The 18079-nt window shown below is 46.9% G+C and overlaps 1 protein-coding gene across 1 annotated transcript in view; it reads left to right on the forward strand.

Annotated features, from left to right (window-relative positions):
* The first annotated feature begins 10228 nt into the window (after nt 1–10228).
* Nucleotides 10229–18079, forward strand: part of SNTA1 (syntrophin alpha 1) — a 52177-nt gene continuing 44326 nt past the window's right edge. The window contains exon 1 of the mRNA XM_038750042.1: nt 10229–10484. Coding sequence (XP_038605970.1) covers nt 10229–10484 — 256 coding nt within the window. The remainder of the gene's footprint in view (nt 10485–18079) is intronic.

Raw genomic sequence — 18079 nt, forward strand, 5'->3', positions numbered from 1 at the left:
AGCGCTTGGGAAGTACAAGTTGGCAACATATAGAGACAGTCCCTACCCAACAGTGGGCTCACAGTCTAAAAGGGGGAGACAGAGAACAAAACCGAACATACTAACAAAATAAAATAAATAGAATAGATATGTACAAGTAAAATAAATAAATACCATGATGTGGTATGATGTCGCTACCATGATGTGGTCCATGATGTGTGTATTTCATAATAATAATAATGATGGCATTTATTAAGCGCTTACTATGTGCAAAGCACTGTTCTAAGTGCTGGGAAGGATACAAGGTGATCAGGTTGTCCCATGGGGGGCTCACAGTCTTAATCCCCATTTTACAGATGAGTTGACTGAGGCCCAGAGAAGTTAAGCAACTTCCCCAAAGTCACACAGCTGACAATTGGTGGAGCCGGGATTTGAACCCCTGACCTCTGACTCCAAAACCCGGGCTCTTTCCACTGAGCCACGCTGCTTCTCCTTTATGTTTTATGTTTTAAAACATATTTTATGTTTTAGATGGAGCATCACACGGTTTCGGCAACCTCCCGCAGAGGATCAGAGACAGAGTTCCTTGTCTGGGCTGGCCGGGCCGTCCGACTCACCCGGGATTGGCTTTTCTTAAGCCACTTAACTTCTCTGGGCCTCAGTGACCTCAGCTGTAAAATGGGGATGAAGTCTGTGAGCCCTACCTGGGACAAACTGGTTACCTGGTATCTCGCCCAGCGCTTAGAACGGTGCTTGGCACATAGTAAGCGCTTAACGAATACCATCATTACTGTTACGATTACGGTCGCAAATCCGGAAGCGGTCAGGCCCGGAATGAGGGGGTCGCTTTTGGGGTGGCATTCAGGCAGGCTGACCCCCGCCAAGCCGCTGTAGCTTGGGAGAGGGGTGGCACGGGGGAGACGGAGCCCAAAGCGGAGAGTTTGGTGCCCGGGCACCTCCGACCCGCATCCCGCGGCCGAGGGCAGGGTGGGTAGAGGGGCAGGACACCCCGACAAGCAGCGTGGCTCAGTGGAAAGAGCCCGGGCTTGGCAATCGGAGGTCGTGGGTTCTAATCCCGGCTCCGCCACTTGTCTGCTGTGTGACCTTGGGCAAGCCACTTAACTCCTCTGGGCCTCAGTGACCTCATCTGGAAAATGGGGGTTAAGACCGTGAGCCCCACGTGGGACAACCCGTTTACCTTGTATCTTCCCCAGCGCGTGGCTTAGTGGGAAAGAGCCCGGGCTTGGCAGTCAGAGGTCGTGGGTTCTAATCCCGGCTCCACCGCTTGTCTGCCGTGTGAACTTGGGCAAGCCGCTTAACTCCTCTGGGCCTCAGTGACGTCATCTGGAAAATGGGGGATAAGACTGTGAGCCCCACGCGGGACAACCTGATGATCTTGTATCTCCCCCAGCGCTTAGAAGAGTGCTTGGTGCATAGTAAGCGGTTAACAAATACCATCATCATTATTATAGAACAGTGCTTGGCGCATAGTGAGCGCTTAACGAATAACATCATTATTATAGAACAGTGCTTGGCGCTTAGTGAGCGCTTAACGAATACCATCATCGTTATTATAGAACAGTGCTTGGCGCATAGTGAGTGCTTAACGAATATCATCATCATTATTATAGAACAGTGCTTGATGCATAGTGAGCACTTAACGAATACCATCATCATTATCATAGAAGAGTGCTTGGTGCATAGTGAGCGGTTAACGAATACCATCATCATTATTATAGAACAGTGCTTGGCGCATAGTGAGCACTTAACGAATACCATCATCATTATCATAGAAGAGTGCTTGGTGCATAGTGAGCGGTTAACGAATACCATCATCATTATTATAGAACAGTGCTTGGCGCATAGTGAGCGCTTAACGAATAACATCATTATTATAGAACAGTGCTTGGCGCTTAGTGAGCGCTTAACGAATACCATCATCATTATTATACAACAGTGCTTGGTGCATAGTGAGCGCTTAACGAATACTATCATTATTATAGAACAGTGCTTGGCACATTCATTCATTCATTCAATCGTATTTATTGAGCACTTACTGTGTGCACAGCACTGCACTAAGCGCTTGGGAAGTCCAAGTCGGCAACAGATAGAGACGGTCCCTACCCAACAACGGGCTCACAGTCTAGAAGGGGGAGAGAGACAACAAAACAGAACATGTGGACCAAGTGTCACATAGTAAGCGCTTAACAAATAATAGTAATAATAATGGTATTTGTTAAGCGCTTACTATGTGCCAAGCACTGCTCTAAGCGCTGGGGGAAGATAGAAGTTTATCAGGGTTTTTTTAATGGCATTTACTAAGTGCTTACTATGTGCCAAGCCCTGTTCTAAGCTCTGGGGTGGTGGCTCAGTGGAAAGAGCCCGGGCTTTGGAGTCAGAGGTCGTGGATTCAAATCCTGGCTCTGTCAATTGTCAGCTGTGTGACTTTGTTAACTTCTCTGTGCCTCAGTTCCCTCATCTGTAAAATGGGGATTAAGACTGTGAGCCCCGCGTGGGGCAACCTGATCACCTTGTATGCCCCCAGCGCTTAGAACGTGCTTTCCACATAGTAAGTGCTTAACAAATGCCATTATTATTATTGTTATTATTATTATTATTATTACAAGGTGATCAGGTTGTCCCACGGCGGGCTCCCAGTCTTCATCCCCATTTTCCAGTTGAGGTCACTGAGGCTCAGAGAAGTGAAATGTCAGTCACCCAGCTGACAATTGGCGGAGCCGGAATTTGAACCCCTGACCTCTGACTCGAAAGCCCAGGCTCTTTCCACTGAGCCATGCTGCACTTAAAAAAGGACCACAAAAAAAAAAAGCAATTTGTCTAAGGTCACACAGCAGAACAGTGTAAGACTGCGAGCCCCTTGCGGGACATGGACTGTGTCCCACCTGACAAGCTTGTAGGGCTAATAATAATAATTATAATAATAATAATAATAATAATAATAATAATAATAATAATGGCATTTGTTAAGTGCTTACTATGTGCAAAGCACTGTTCTAAGCACTGGGGGGGATACAAGGTGATCAGGTTGTCCCACGTGGGGCTCGCAGTGTTTATCATGGCTCAGTGGAAAGAGCATGGGCTTGGGAGTCAGACGTCATGGGTTCGAATCCCAGCTCCGTGAATTGTCAGCTGTGTGACCTTGGGTAAGTCACTTCACTTCGCTGGGCCTCAGTTCCCTCATCTGGAAAATGGGGATGGACTGTGAGCCCCCGTGGGACAACCTGATCACATTGTATCCTCCCCAGCACTTGGAACGGTGCTTTGCACATAGTAAGCGCTTAACAAATACCGTCATTATTATTATTATTATTTATCCCCATTTTCCAGATGAGGTAATTGGGGCCCAGAGAAGTGAAGTGACTTTTCATTCATTCATTCAATCATATTTATTGAGTGCTTACTGTGTGCAGAGCACTGTACTAAGCGCTAGGGAAGTCCAAGTCGGCAACATCTAGAGACGGTCCCTACCCAACAATGGGGTCACAGCCTAGAAAGTTCATTCATTCAATCGTATTTATTGAGCACTTACTGTGTGCAGAACACTGTACTAAGCGCTTGGGAAGTCCAAGTCAGCAACATCTAGAGACGGTCCCTACCCAACAGCGGGCTCACAGTCTGGAAGGGGGAGACAGACAACAAAACATATTAACAAAATAAAATAAATAGGATAGGTATGTACAAATAAAATAAATAGAGTAATAAATATGTACAAACATATATATACTTGCCCAAAGTCACCCAGCTGACAGACAACAAAACATATTAACAAAATAAAATAGATGAAATATGTCCAAATAAAATAAATCAATAGGGTAATAAATACGTACAAGCATATATATATATATACTTGCCCAAAGTCACCCAGCTGACAGACAACAAAGCATATTAACAAAATAAAATAGACTAAATATGTCCAAATAAAATAAATAAATAAATAGAGTAATAAATACGTACCAATGTATATACACTTGCCCAAAGTCACCCGGCTGACAGACAACAAAACATATTAACAAAATAAAATAGACTAAACATGTCCAAATAAAATAAATAAGTAAATAGAGTAATAAATACGTACAAACATATATATACATCCCCCTTCTAGACCGTGAGCCCACTGTTGGGTAGGGACCGTCTCTATATGTTGCCAACTTGTACTTTCCAAGTGCTTAGTACAGTGTTCTGCACACAGTAAGCGCTCAATAAATACGATTGAATGAATGAATGCCCAAAGTCTCCCAGCTGACAAACAAAATAAAATAGACTAAATATGTCCAAATAAAATAAATCAATAGAGTAATAAATATGTACTAACATATATACACTTGCCTAAAGTCACCCAGCTGACAGACAACAAAAGATATTAACAAAATAAAATAAATAGATTAGATTTTCCAAAGAAAATAGAGTAATCAATACGTACAAACGTATATACACTTGCCCAAAGTCACCCAGCTGACAGACTACAAAACATTTTAATAAAATAAATAGACTAAATATGTCCAAATAAAATAAATAAATAAATAGAGCAATCAATACGTACAAACATATATACACTTGCCCAAAGTCACCCAGCTGACGGACAACAAAACATATTAATGAAATAAAATAGACTAAATATGTCCAAATAGAGTAATCAATATGTACAAACATACATACACTTGCCCAAAGTCACCCAGCTGACAGAAAACAAAACATATTAACAAAATAAAATAAATAGACTATGTCCAAAAATAATAAATGAATAAATAGAGTAATAAATACGCACAAACATATATATATGTATATATGTATACATATATACATATATATATATGTATCCCCCCTTCTGGACTGTGAGCCCGTTGTTGGGTAGGGACCGTCTCTATATGTTCCCAACTTGTACTTCCCAAACGCTTAGTCCAGTACTCTGCACACAGTAAGCGCTCAATAAATACGATTGAATGAATGAATGAATGAATGCCCAATGAATGAATGAATGTCACCCAGCTGACAGACAACGAAACATATGAACAAAATAAAATAGACTATGTCCCAATAAAATAGAGTAATCGATACGTACAAACATATATACATTTGCCCAAAGTCACCCAGCTGACAGACAATGAAATGTATTAACAAAATAAAATAGACTATGTCCAAATATAAAATAAATAAATAAATAGAGTAATAAATACGGACAAACATATATATACTTGCCCAAAGTCACCCAGCTGACAGACATATTAACAAAATAAGACTAAATATGTCCCAATAACATAAATAGAGTAATAAATATGTACAAACATATATACACTTGCCCAAAGTCATCCAGCTGACAGACAACAAAACATATTAAGAAAATAAAATAAATAGACTATGTACCAGTATAATAAATCAATAGACTAATCAATACTTACAAACATGTGTACAGTTGCCCAAAGTCACCCAGCTGACAGACAACATATTAACAAAATAAAATAGACTAAATATGTCCAAATAAAATAAATCAATGAATAATCAATACATACCAACATATATACAGTTGCCCAAAGTCACCGAGCTGACGAGTGGCAGGGGCAGGATTTGAACCCATGACGTCCCTGGCATATAGTAAGTGCTTGACACAGTTGCCCAAAGCGGGGCTCACATTAGGGAAGCAGTGTGGCTCAGGGGAAAAAGCCCGGGCTTTGGAGGCAGGGGTCATGAGTTCGAATTCCAACTCCACTTGTCAGCTGGGTGACTGTGGGCAAGTCATTTCACTTCTCTGGGCCTCAGTTCCCTCATCTCTAAACTGGAGATGAGGACTGTGAGCCCCCTGTGGGACAACCTGATCTCCTTGTAACCCCCCCAGAGCTTAGAACAGTGCTTTGCACATTGTAAGCACTTAATAAATGCCATCATTGTTATTATTATTGTTGTTGTTACCGTTGGCATTCATTCATTCATTCAATCGTATTTATTGAGTGCTTACTGTGTGCAGAGCACTGTACTAAGCGCTTGGGAAGTACAAGTTGGGAACATATAGAGACGGTCCCTACCCAACAGTGGGCTCACAGTCTAGAAGGGGGATGTATATGTATATGTTTGTACGTATTGATTACTCTATTTATTGATTTATTTTATTTGGACATAGTCTATTTATTTTATTTTGTTAATATGCTTTGTTGTCTGTCAGCTGGGTGACTTTGGGCATTCATTCATTCATTCAATCATATTTATTGAGTGCTTACTGTGTGCAGAGCACTGTACTAAACGCTTGGGAAGTACAAGTTGGGAACATATGGAGACGGTCCCTACCCAACAGTGGGCTCACAGTCTAGAAGGGGGATGTATATATATGCTTGTACGTATTTATTACTCTATTTATTTTATTTGGACTAGTCTATTTATTTTATTTTGTTAATATGTTTTGTTTGTCAGCTGGGTGACTGGGCAAGTGTATACACGTTTGTACGTATTGATTACTCTATTGATTTATTTTAATTGGACATAGTATATTTTATTTTGTTAATTTGTTTGTCAGCTGGGTGACTGGGCAAGTGTATATACGTTTGTATGTATTGATTACTCTATCGATTTATTTTATTGGGACATAGTCTATTTTATTTGGTTAATATGTTTTGTTGTCTGTCAGCTGGGTGACTTTGGACAAGTGTATATACGTTTGTACGTATGGATTACTCTATTCATCGATTTATTGGGGCGTAGTCTATTTTATTTTGTTAATATGTTTTGTTGTCAGCTGGGTGACTTTGGCCAAGTGTATAGACGTCTGTATATGTTGATTCCTCTATTGATTGATTTTATAGGGACATAGTCTATTTTATTTTGTGAATATGTTTTGTTGTCAGCTGGGTGACTGGGCAAGTGTATAGACGTTTGTACATGTTGATTCCTCTATTTATTTATTTTATTGGGACATAATCTATTTTATTTTGTGAATATATTTTGTTGTCAGCTGGGTGACTTTGGGCCAGTGTATAGACATTTGTACGTGTTGATTCCTCTATGTATTGATTTATTTTATTGGGACATAGTCTATTTTATTTTGTGACTATGTTTTGTTGTCAGCTGGGTGACTTTGGGCAAGCGTATAGACGTTTGTCCATGTTGATTCCTCTATGTATTGATTGATTTTATTGGGACATAGTCTGTGAATGTTCTGTTGTCAGCTGGGTGACTTTGAGCCAGTGTATAGACGTTTGCATGTGTTGATTCCTCTATGTATTGATTGATTTTATTGGGACATAGTCTATTTCATTTTGTGACTATGTTTTGTTGTCAGCTGGGTGACTTTGGGCAAGCGTATAGACGTTTGTCCATGTTGCTTCCTCTATGTATTGATTGATTTTATTGGGACATAGTCTGTGAATATGTTTTGTTGTCAGCTGGGTGACTTTGTGCAAGTGTATAGACGTTTATACATGTTGCTTCCTCTCTTTATTGATTTATTTTATTGGGACAGTCTGTTTTGTTAATATGTTTTGTTGTCTGTAAGCTGGGTAACTTTGGGCAAGTGTATAGACGTTTGTACGTGTTGCTTCCTTTATGTATTGATTTGTTCTATTGGGACATAGTCTATTTTATTTTGTGACTATGTTTTGTTGTCAGCTGGGTGACTTTGGGCAAGCGTATAGACGTTTGTCCGTGTTGCTTCCTCTATGTATTGTTTGATTTTATTGGGACATAGTCTGTGAATGTGGTTTGTTGTCAGCTGGGTGACTTCGGGCAAGTGTATAGACGTTTGTACGTGTTGATTCCTCTATGTATTGATTTATTGGGACATAGTCTATTTCATTTTGTGACTATGTTTTGCTGTCAGCTGGGTGACTTTGGGCAAGCGTATAGATGTTTGTCCATGTTGATTCCTCTATGTATTGATTGATTTTATTGGGACATAGTCTGTGACTATGTTTTGTTGTCAGCTGGGTGACTTTGGGCAAGTGTATAGACGTTTGTCCGTGTTGCTTCCTCTATTTATTGACTGATTTTATTGGTACATAGTCTGTGACTATGTTTTGTTGTCAGCTGGGTGACTTTGGGCAAGCGTATAGACGTTTGTCTGTGTTGATTCCTCTATGTATTGATGGATTTTATTGGGACATAGCCTGTGACTATGTTTTGTTGTCAGCTGGGTGACTTTGGGCCAGTGTATAGACGTTTGTATGTGTTGATTCCTCTATGTATTGATCGATTTTATTGGGACATAGTCTATTTCATTTTGTGACTATGTTTTGTTGTCAGCTGGGTGACTTTGGGCAAGTGTATAGACATTTGTCCGTGTTGCTTCCTCTATGTATTGCTTGATTTTATTGGGACGTAATCTGTGAATATGTTATGCTGTCAGCTGGGTGACTTTGGGCCAGTGTATAGACGTTTTGTCAGTGTTGATTCCTCTATTTATTGATTGATTTTATTGGGACATAGTCTGTGAATATGTTTTGTTGTCAGCTGGGTGATTTTGGGCAAGCGTATAGACGTTTGTCCGTGTTGCTTCCTCTATGTATTGATTGATTTTATTGGGACATAGTCTGTGAATATGGTTTGTTGTCAGCTGGGTGACCTTGGGCAAGTGTATAGACATTTGTCCGTGTTGCTTCCTCTATGTATTGATTGATTTTATTGGGATATAGTCTGTGAATATGTTTTGTTGTCAGCTGGGTGACTTTGGGCAAGCGTACAGACGTTTGTACGTGTTGATTCCTCTATGTATTGATTTATTGGGACATGGTCTATTTCATTTTGTGACTATGTTTTGTTGTCAGCTGGGTGACTTTGGGCAAGCATATGGACGTTTGTCTGTGTTGCTTCCTCTTTGTATTGCTTGATTTTATTGGGCCATAGTCTGTGAATATGTTTTGTTGTCAGCTGGGTGACTTTGGGCAAGTGTATAGATGTTTGTCCGTGTTGCTTCCTCTATGTATTGATTGATTTTATTGGGACATAGTCTGTGAATATGGTTTGTTGTCAGCTGGGTGACTGGGCAAGTGTATAGACGTTTGTCCGTGCTGCCTCCTCTATGTATTGCTTGATTTTATTGGGACATAGTCTGTGAATATGTTTTGTTGTCAGCTGGGTGACTTTGGGCAAGTGTATAGACGTTTGTCCGTGCTGCCTCCTCTATGTATTGATTGATTTTATTGGGACATAGTCTGTGACTATGGTTTGTTGTCAGCTGGGTGACTTTGGGCCAGTGTATAGACGTTTGTCCGTGTTGCTTCCTCTATGTACTGATTGATTTTATTGGGACATAGTCTATTTTATTTTGTTAATATGTTTTGGGTGACTTTGGGCCAGTGTATAGACGTTTGTCCGTGTTGCTTCCTCTATGTATTGATTGATTTTATTGGGACATAGTCTATTTTATTTTGTGACTATGTTTTGGGTGACTTTGGGCCAGTGTATAGACGTTTGTCCGTGTTGCTTCCTCTATGTATTGCTTGATCTTATTGGGACATAGTCTGTGACTATGTTTTGTTGTCAGCTGGCTGACTTTGGGCCAGTGTATAGACGTTTGTCAGTGTTGCCTCCTCTGTGTATTGCTTGATTTTATTGGGACATAGTCTGTGACTATGTTTTGTTGTCAGCTGGGTGACTTTGGGCAAGTGTATGGACGTTTGTCTGTGTTGCTTCCTCTATGTATTGCTTGATCTTATTGGGGCACAGTCTGTGAATATGTTTTGTTGTCTGTCAGCTGGGTGACTTTGGGCAAGTGCATAGACGTTTGTCCGTGTTGCTTCCTCTATGTATTGATTGATTTTATTGGGACATAGTCTATTTTATTTTGTGACTATGTTTTGGGTGACTTTGGGCCAGTGTATAGACGTTTGTCCGTGTTGCTTCCTCTGTGTATTGCTTGATTTTATTGAGACATAGTCTGTGAATGTGTTTTGTTGTCAGCTGGGTGACTTTGGGCAAGCGTATAGACGTTTGTCCGTGTTGCTTCCTCTATGTATTGCTTGATTTTATTGGGACATAGTCTATTTTATTTTGTGACTATGTCTTGTTGTCAGCCGTTTCATTCTGCGAATATGTTTTGTTGTCATCTGGGTGACTTTGGGCGAGCGTATGGACGTTTGTCCGTGTTGCCTCCTCTATGTGCTGCTTGATTTTATTGGGACACAGTCTGTGACTCTGGTTTGTTGGCCGTCAGCTGGGTGACTTGGGGCAGGCGTATATCCTGGGGTGGGGTGGGGGGCGGGGTCCGGTGGCCCCCCGGGCCGGAGGGGCCCCGCCGGCTGCGCGGAAGATGGCGGCGGGCAGGCGGGCCCCCAAGAGCGGGCTGCTGGACCTGGGCCCCGCGGCGGAGGGGGGGCCGGGGCCGGAGGGCCCCGCGGCCCCGTGGCTGCCGGTCCTGCTGACCCTGGCCGACGACGCGCTGAGCGTCCGCGCCGAGCCCCCCGAAGCCGGGCCCGGGCCCCCGCTCCCCGACCCGCTGCCCACCCACCGCCGCACCGTCAGGATCGTCAAGCAGGACGCGGGCGGGCTGGGCATCAGCATCAAAGGTAGCCGACGGCCCCCGGGGGCCCGGGCAAGGACCCACTTCTCGGGGCTGACCTGTGGACTCCGGGGAAGGAGGGTGGGCGGGGGGCCCGGGGGAGGACCCGCTTCTGGTGTCTGACCTGTGGGCTCCGGGGAAGGAGGGTGGGGGGCCCGGGGAAGGCCCCACTTCGGGTGTCTGAGCTGGGCACTTGGGGGAAGGAGGGTGGGGGGCCCGGGGAAGGACCCACTTCTGGTGTCTGAGCTGTGGGCTTTGGGGAAGGAGGGTGGGGGGCCCGGGAAAGGCCCCACTTCTGGTGTCTGAGCTGGGCACTTTGGGGAAGGAGGGTGGGGGACCCGGGAGGACCCACTTCTGATGTCTGAGCTGGGCACTTTGGGGAAGGAGGGTGGGGGGCCCGTGAAGGATACATCTCTGATGTCTGACCTGTGGACTCCGGGGAAGGAGGGTGGGGGGCCCGGGGAAGGACCCACTTCGGGTGTCTGAGCTGGGCACTTTGGGGAAGGAGGGTGGGGGGCCCGGGAAAGGACACATCTCTGATGTCTGAGCTGTGCGCTTTGGGGAAGGAGGGTGGGGGACCCGGGAGGACCCACTTCTGGTGTCTGAACTGTGGACTTTGGGGAAGGAGGGTGGGGGGCCCGGGGAAGGACCCACTTCTGGTGTCTGAGCTGGGCACTTTGGGGAAGGAGGGTGGGGGGCCCCGGAGGACCCACTTCTGATGTCTGAGCTGTGGACTTTGGGGAAGGAGGGTGGGGGGCCCGGGGAAGGACCCATTTCTGGTGTCTGAACTGTGGACTTTGGGGAAGGAGGGTGGGGGGCCCGAGAAAGGACGCACTTCTGATGTCTGAGCTGTGGACTTTGGGGAAGGAGGGTGGGGGGCCCGGGAAAGGACCCACTTCTGGTGTCTGAGCTGTGGACTTTGGGGAAGGAGGGTGGAGGACCCGGGAGGACCCACTTCTGGTGTCTGAGCTGTGCGCTTTGGGGAAGGAGGGTGGGGGGCCCGGGAGGACCCACTTCTGGTGTCTGAGCTGGGCACTTTGGGGAAGGAGGGTGGGGGACCCGGGAGGACCCACTTCTGATGTGTGAGCTGTGCACTTTGGGAAAGGAGGGTGGGGGGCCCGGGGAAGGACCCACTTCTGATGTCTGAGCTGGTCACTTTGGGGAAGGAGGGTGGGGGGCCTGGGAAAGGACACATCTCTGATGTCTGAGCTGTGGACTCCGAGGGTGGAGGGTGGGGGGCCCTGGAAAGGACCCACTTCTGATGTCTGAGCTGGGCACTTTAGGGAAGGAGGGTGGGGGGCCCGGGAAAGGACACATCTCTGATGTCTGAGCTGTGGATTTTGGGGAAGGAGGGTGGGGGTCCTGGGAAAGGACCCACTTCCGGTGTCTGAACTGTGGACTTTGGGGAAGGAGGGTGGGGGGCCCGGGGAAGGACCCACTTCTGGTGTCTGAGCTGTGCACTTTGAGGAAGGGGGGGGGGGCGGGAAAGGACGCACTTCTAATGTCTGAGCTGTGGACTTGGGGGAAGGAGGGTGGGGGGCCCGGGGAAGGACCTACTTCTGATCTCTGAACTGTGGACTTTGGGGAAGGAGGGTGGGGGGCCCGGGAAGCACCCACTTCTGATCTCTGAGCTGTGGACTTTGAGGAAGGAGGGTGGGAGATCCGGGAGGACACACTTCTGATCTCTGAACTGTGGACTTCGGGGAAGGAGGATGGGAGGTCCGGGAGGACACACTTCTGATCTCTGAGCTGTGGACTTAGGGGAAGGAGGGTGGGGGGTCCCGGGAGGACACACTTCTGATCTCTGAACTGTGGACTTTGGGGAAGGAGGGTGGGGGTCCCGCGGAGGACACACTTCTGATGTCTGAGCTGTGGACTTTTAGGGGAAGGAGGGTGGGGGGTCCCGGGGAAGGACACACTTTTGGTTTCTGAGCTGTGGACTTTGGGGAAGGAGAGTGGGGGGCCCGGGAAAGGACACACTTCTGATGTCTGAGCTATGGACTTTGGGGAAGGAGAGTGGGGTCCCGGGGAAGGACGCACTTCTGATGTCTGAGCTGTGGACTTTGGGGAAGGAGAGTGGGGGGCCTGGGGAGGACACACTTCTGATCTATGCGCTGTGGACTTTGGGGAAAGAGGATGGGGGGTCCGGGCCCGTCCTGGCTTGCCCTGATGAGGCGCAACTTCCTTCCCTTCAATCAGTGGTATTTATTGAGCGCTTACCCTGGTGCTTAGGAGAGTGCGATGGATTTAGTGGAGGCATTCACTGTCCTATTACAATCTTCGCCCCTCTTTTCACTTTGAAAACTTGGACGATGGGCCGAGGAGAGCGGTGGGCGAAGCGCTTGGGGGGGACCCGAACCTCCAAATGGGGCATCAGAGCAGGGGAAGATGAGGGTCTCCCAGACACTCCAGGGCCACCTGCATTTTTCATCTCCCACAGGCGCCAGTAAGCCCCCAGGGCCCACCATGACCATGGCCATGACTGTGACCTGTCCCCAGGGCCTCTGCCACCCCTTCCTGTCTCTTCCCTCCTGTTTGATTCCAGGGTCCCGTGAATGGACGTGGGAGCCAGAGGACCTGGGATCTAATCCCGGCTGTGCCATTTGTCTGTTGTGTGACCTTGGACAAATCCTTTTTTTAAAAAAAAATGGGACTTGTTCAGTGTTTACTATGTGCCGGGCGCTGTACAAGCAAATCAGGTTGGAACCAGTCCGTGACCCACACGAGGTGAGCAAACTGAATCCCCATTTTACAGATAAGGTAACTGAGGCACAAAGTAAGTGACATGCCTAAGGTCACATGGCAAACCGGTGGTGGAGCCAAGATTAGAATCCAGGCCCTCTGACACCCAGGCCCGTGCTCTTTCCATGTTACTTAACCTTTCTATGTCCCGGTTTCCTCATGTGTAAAATGGAGATTCAATCCTTGCTCTGCGTCCCCTTCGGAGGAACAGGGAGTGTGTCTGATCTGATTATCTAGTATCTACCCCAAGGCTTAGTACAGTGCTTGGCGTGTAATAAATGCTTAACCGATATCATTATTGCGATCATCTGTTATTATTGTTATCATTACCGGAGATGACTTGGGCTGAGGAAAGTTCAGTGAGAAATGTGTGCAAGCCATCTACTGAGTCCTTAATTGCCTGGCTGGGGGGATTTTTAAAATTCCCCCAGACCTGTGGTAGGGGAACTCGATCACTGGGTGGGAGAGATCTGCTCAGGAATATGGGCAATCCCCGAGATCAGCATTAAACCCAGCCCTGCCCTGTTCCTTGGCCCCATTTCGAGGTTGCATCTGTGCGTCCCTATCCTTGGGTAATAATAATAACGATGATGGCATTTATTAAGCACTTACTATGTGCAGAGCACTGTTATAAGGTGATAAGCTTGTCCCCTGGGGGGGCTCACAGTCTTAATCCTCATTTTACAGATGAGGGAATTGAGGCCCGGAGAAGTGAAGTGACTTGCCCCAAGTCACACAGCTGACAGTTGGCGGAGCCGGGATCTGAACCCATGACCTCTGACTCCAAAGCCCGGGCTCTTTCCATTGAGCCACACTGCTTCTCTAGAAGTTCCGTAGGACCTTTCCAGGGGTCACTTCTGTTGCTCCCCGTGGCGGGTTCCTCACCACCGCCTTGACTCCGTCAGCTGTTTGCACCTTTCCAGTCTCGCACTGTCAGGGACATTTGCCAATTCTTTGACTTTCTCAGGTTCCCTTCCCCCAGAAGTCTGGACCCCGTTGCCCCTGTACCCCAGGGCAGCCCAGACCCACCCCTGGGGGCTTGTCAGGAGTCAGAGGGTGTGAGTTCGAATCCCGGCTCTGCCACTTGTCAGATGTGTGACTTCGGGCAAGTCCTTTCACTTCCCTGTGCCTCAGTTACCTCATCTGTAAAATGGGGATGAAGACTGAGCCCCACTTGGGACAACCTGATTACCTTGTATCTACCCCAGCGCTCAGAATAGTGCTTTGCGCATCGTAAGCGCTTAATAAATGCCATTATTATATTATAGTAAGCGCTTAACAAATGCCATCATTACTATTAAGCACTTAGCACAGCTCTGCACACAGTAAGCGCTCAATAAATACGATTGAATGAATGAATGAATCAATCGATTTTATTTATTGAGCGCTTACCGTGTGCAGAGCACTGTACTAAGAACTTGGGAGAGTACAGTAAAACAATTTAACAGACACATTCCCTGCCCACATGTCCTGGAATGTCCTCCCAGCCCCTTCCTGAAACCATCCGTCCCATCTTTCAAATCTCTGCTCGAGGGACATCTCCACCATGGGGCCTCCCCAGATTAATTCATTCATTCAATCTTATTTATTGAGCGCTTACTGTGTGCAGAGCATGCAGCTGTCCCACTGACCATTCCTGATCACCAGCCTCTGCATTTTTTACGGCTTCTTCCTCGGCCGCCTTTGGTTTCGATCTGCTTTGCTGTGTGTCACCCATTCTCCCTCCCGGCCATCTCACGTTGCGTGGGCGAGTGGGCGATGGAGTGTGGATGGCTCTGAGCAAACCATCCCCACTCCGCAGAGACGACTGAAGGACGTGTCTTGGTGGCAGTGGGATATGGTTTAAAATCAATTACTAATATTTATTTAGCCCCTTCTGCTTGCAAAGCATCCTTCTAAGCATTTGGGAGGGTACAGTTGAGGCAAAACACACAATTGGCGCCCGCAAGGAATTTACAATCTAATGGATGAGGCAGACCCCGAATAATTTACAGACAGAGATAGTCAATCAATCAGTCAATCGTATTTATGGAGCGCTTGCTGTGTGCAGAGCACTGTACTAAGCGCTTGGGAAGTACAAGTTGGCATCATATAGAGACAGTCCCTACCCAACAGTGGGCTCACCTCTCAACCATCGGTTTCTGAGTATGCTTATCTTGAATGGCAAGGGGCCTGGAGAAGGTGGAAAAAGCATGGGCTTTGGAGTCAGAGGTCAGGGGTTCGAATCCCGGCTCCGCCACTTGTCTGCTGTGTGACCTTGGGCAAGTCACTTAACTTCTCAGAGCCTCAGTTCCCTCATCTGTAAAATGGGGATGAAGACTGTGAGCCCCACGTGGGACAACCTGATCACCTCGTATCCCCCCAGCGCTTAGAACAGTGTTTTGCACGTAGTAAGCGCTTAACAAATGCCATCATTATTATTATTAAGGTGACCTTCTGTATTTTCCTGGGCATCAGTGTTCAATCAATCGGTAGTATTTATTGAGATCTTCATGTGGGCAGAGTCCCATCCTGAGTGTTTGGGAGGGTACAGTAGAGTCGGTAGACTTAATTCTTGCCCTCAAGGACTTTACTATCTAGTTGGGGAGGCAGACATTAGATTGTGACCCCTAGAAGGGGCAGAGACAGTGTCTGACCTGATTATCTTGTACCTTCCATAGTGCGTAGCACCGTGTTTGGCACCTCATAAGCAATTCATCATAACAACAATTATTATTTGTATTACATTAAATAAATTGCAGGTAGGGGAAGCAGTGCAGTGCAAGGACATAGACAAAAATGCTGCGTAGTTTGGGGTGCCCAGGGGCTGTGGATTTAAGTGCATAGTTGACACAGAAAGGAAGGTGAATAGGGTGGGGGAATATGCAAGTATGCGAGAAGCAGCATGCCTCAGTGGAAAGAGCCCGGGCTTTGGAGTCAGGGGCCATGGGTTTGAATCCCGGCTCTGTCACTTGTCAGCTGTGTGACTTTGGGCAAGTCACTTCACTTCTCTGGGCCTCAGTTCCCTCATTTGTAAAATGGGGATTAAGACTGCGAGCCCCCCGTGGGTCAACCTGATCTCCTTGTGACCTCCCCAGCGCTTAGAACAGTGCTTTGCCCATAGTAAGCGCTTAATAAATGCCATTGTTATTATTGTTATTACTATTATGCAAGTGATTCTCAGCATAACACACCAGCAGGGCCGTCTTCGAACCGGAGGGCGATTCTGCCGTCATCTTTGTGGTCGGCCTCCCCCAAAAGACCGCGGGCCCCTGGAGATCGAGGACCACGTTATTTTTCCTCCTTTTCCCCAGTTGCCCCCACATGCAGGATGAGCTTCGTGCCCAGTGGGTGATTAGGATAAACCAGCAAATGGGTGTCGAACACAAATTGGACGGGAGAAGCATCGCTGTGCAGAATGAAAGGAGGTGGTGTTGAGGAGGGAGGGAGAGAGTGTGAATCCGTGCCGGCCTGACTGGGTTGTGTGTGGCGAGCGGGTGGGGAGAGAATTGAGCCAATGCCTGGGCGAGGGTGAAGCCACACTCCTCGGGTGGCCGCAGAACTTGTCCGGGGATGGGGGGGTGGGGAAGGGGAGTGACCACTGGAGATTGATTCATTCATTCATTCATTCATTCATTCAATCGTATTTATTGAGCGCTTACTGTGTGCAGAGCAGATTGTGACCCTGGAGAGAGTCTATCAGAGGAGGAGGTGGAGTGGCACCTCTCAGAGTGACCCATTCCCTCCTGCTCACCAGGAGATTCTCCTTGGCCTCAGAATAATAATAACAATAATAATGATGGCATTTATTAAACGCTTAGTATGTGCCAAGCACTGTTCTAAGCACTGGGCAGGTTCCAAGGTGATCAGGTTGTCCCACGGGGGGCTCACAGTCTTAATCCCCATTTTCCGGATGAGGGAACTGAGGCCCAGAGAAGTCAAGTGACTTGCCCAAAGTCACACAGCTGACAATTGGCAGCGTGGCTGAGAAGCAGCGTGGTTCAGTGGAAAGAGCACGGGCTTTGGAGTCAGAGGTCAGGGATTCAAATCCCAGCTCCGCCACTTGTCAGCTGTGTGACTTTGGGCAAGTCACTTCACTTCTCTAGGCCTCAGTTACCTCATCTGTAAAATGGGGATGAAGACTGGGAGCCCCCCGTGGGACAACCTGATCACCTTGTAACCTCTCCAGTGCTTAGAACAGTACTTTGCACATAGTAAGTGCTTAATAAATGTCATTATTATTATTACTAATTGGCGGAGCTGGGATTTGAACCCGTGACCTCTGACTCCAAAAGCCGGGCTCTTTTCCACTGAGCCACACTGCTTCTCCGAGAGGGGTAGAGAGACATTCCCCTCTTGCTCCCCACCTGTGTGGGAGGGGTGGAATGATGCCCATGCAGGAAATATTATCCCCATTTTACAGAGGGAAAAGCTGAGACCCAGTGAGATAGCAGTAAAGAGAGGTCGTGGGCTTAGTGCCGAGCGCAGGGGGCTAGGAGTTGGGAGACCCGGATTCTAATCGTAGCTCTGCTTCTTGCCTGCTGGGTGACCATGAGAAAGTCACTTAACCTCTCTCTGCCTCAGTTTCCTCAGCAGCGTGGCTTAGAGGAAAGAGCACGGGCTTGGGAGTCAGAGGTCGTGGGTTCTAAGCCCGGCTCCGCCACTGTGTCAGCTGTGTGACTTTGGGCAAGTCACTTAACTTCTCTGTGCCGCAGTTACCTCATCTGTAAAATGGGGATTAAAACTGTGAGCCCCATGGGAGGCCACCTGATTATCTTGTATCTATCCCAGGGCTTAGAACAGTGCTTGGCCCATAGTAAGCGCTTAACAAATACTATTATTATAATTATTATTAATTGGGGATAAAATACCCACTCTAAC

Source organism: Tachyglossus aculeatus, chromosome 8 (assembly GCF_015852505.1).
Source record: "Tachyglossus aculeatus isolate mTacAcu1 chromosome 8, mTacAcu1.pri, whole genome shotgun sequence".
NCBI lineage: Eukaryota > Metazoa > Chordata > Mammalia > Monotremata > Tachyglossidae > Tachyglossus > Tachyglossus aculeatus.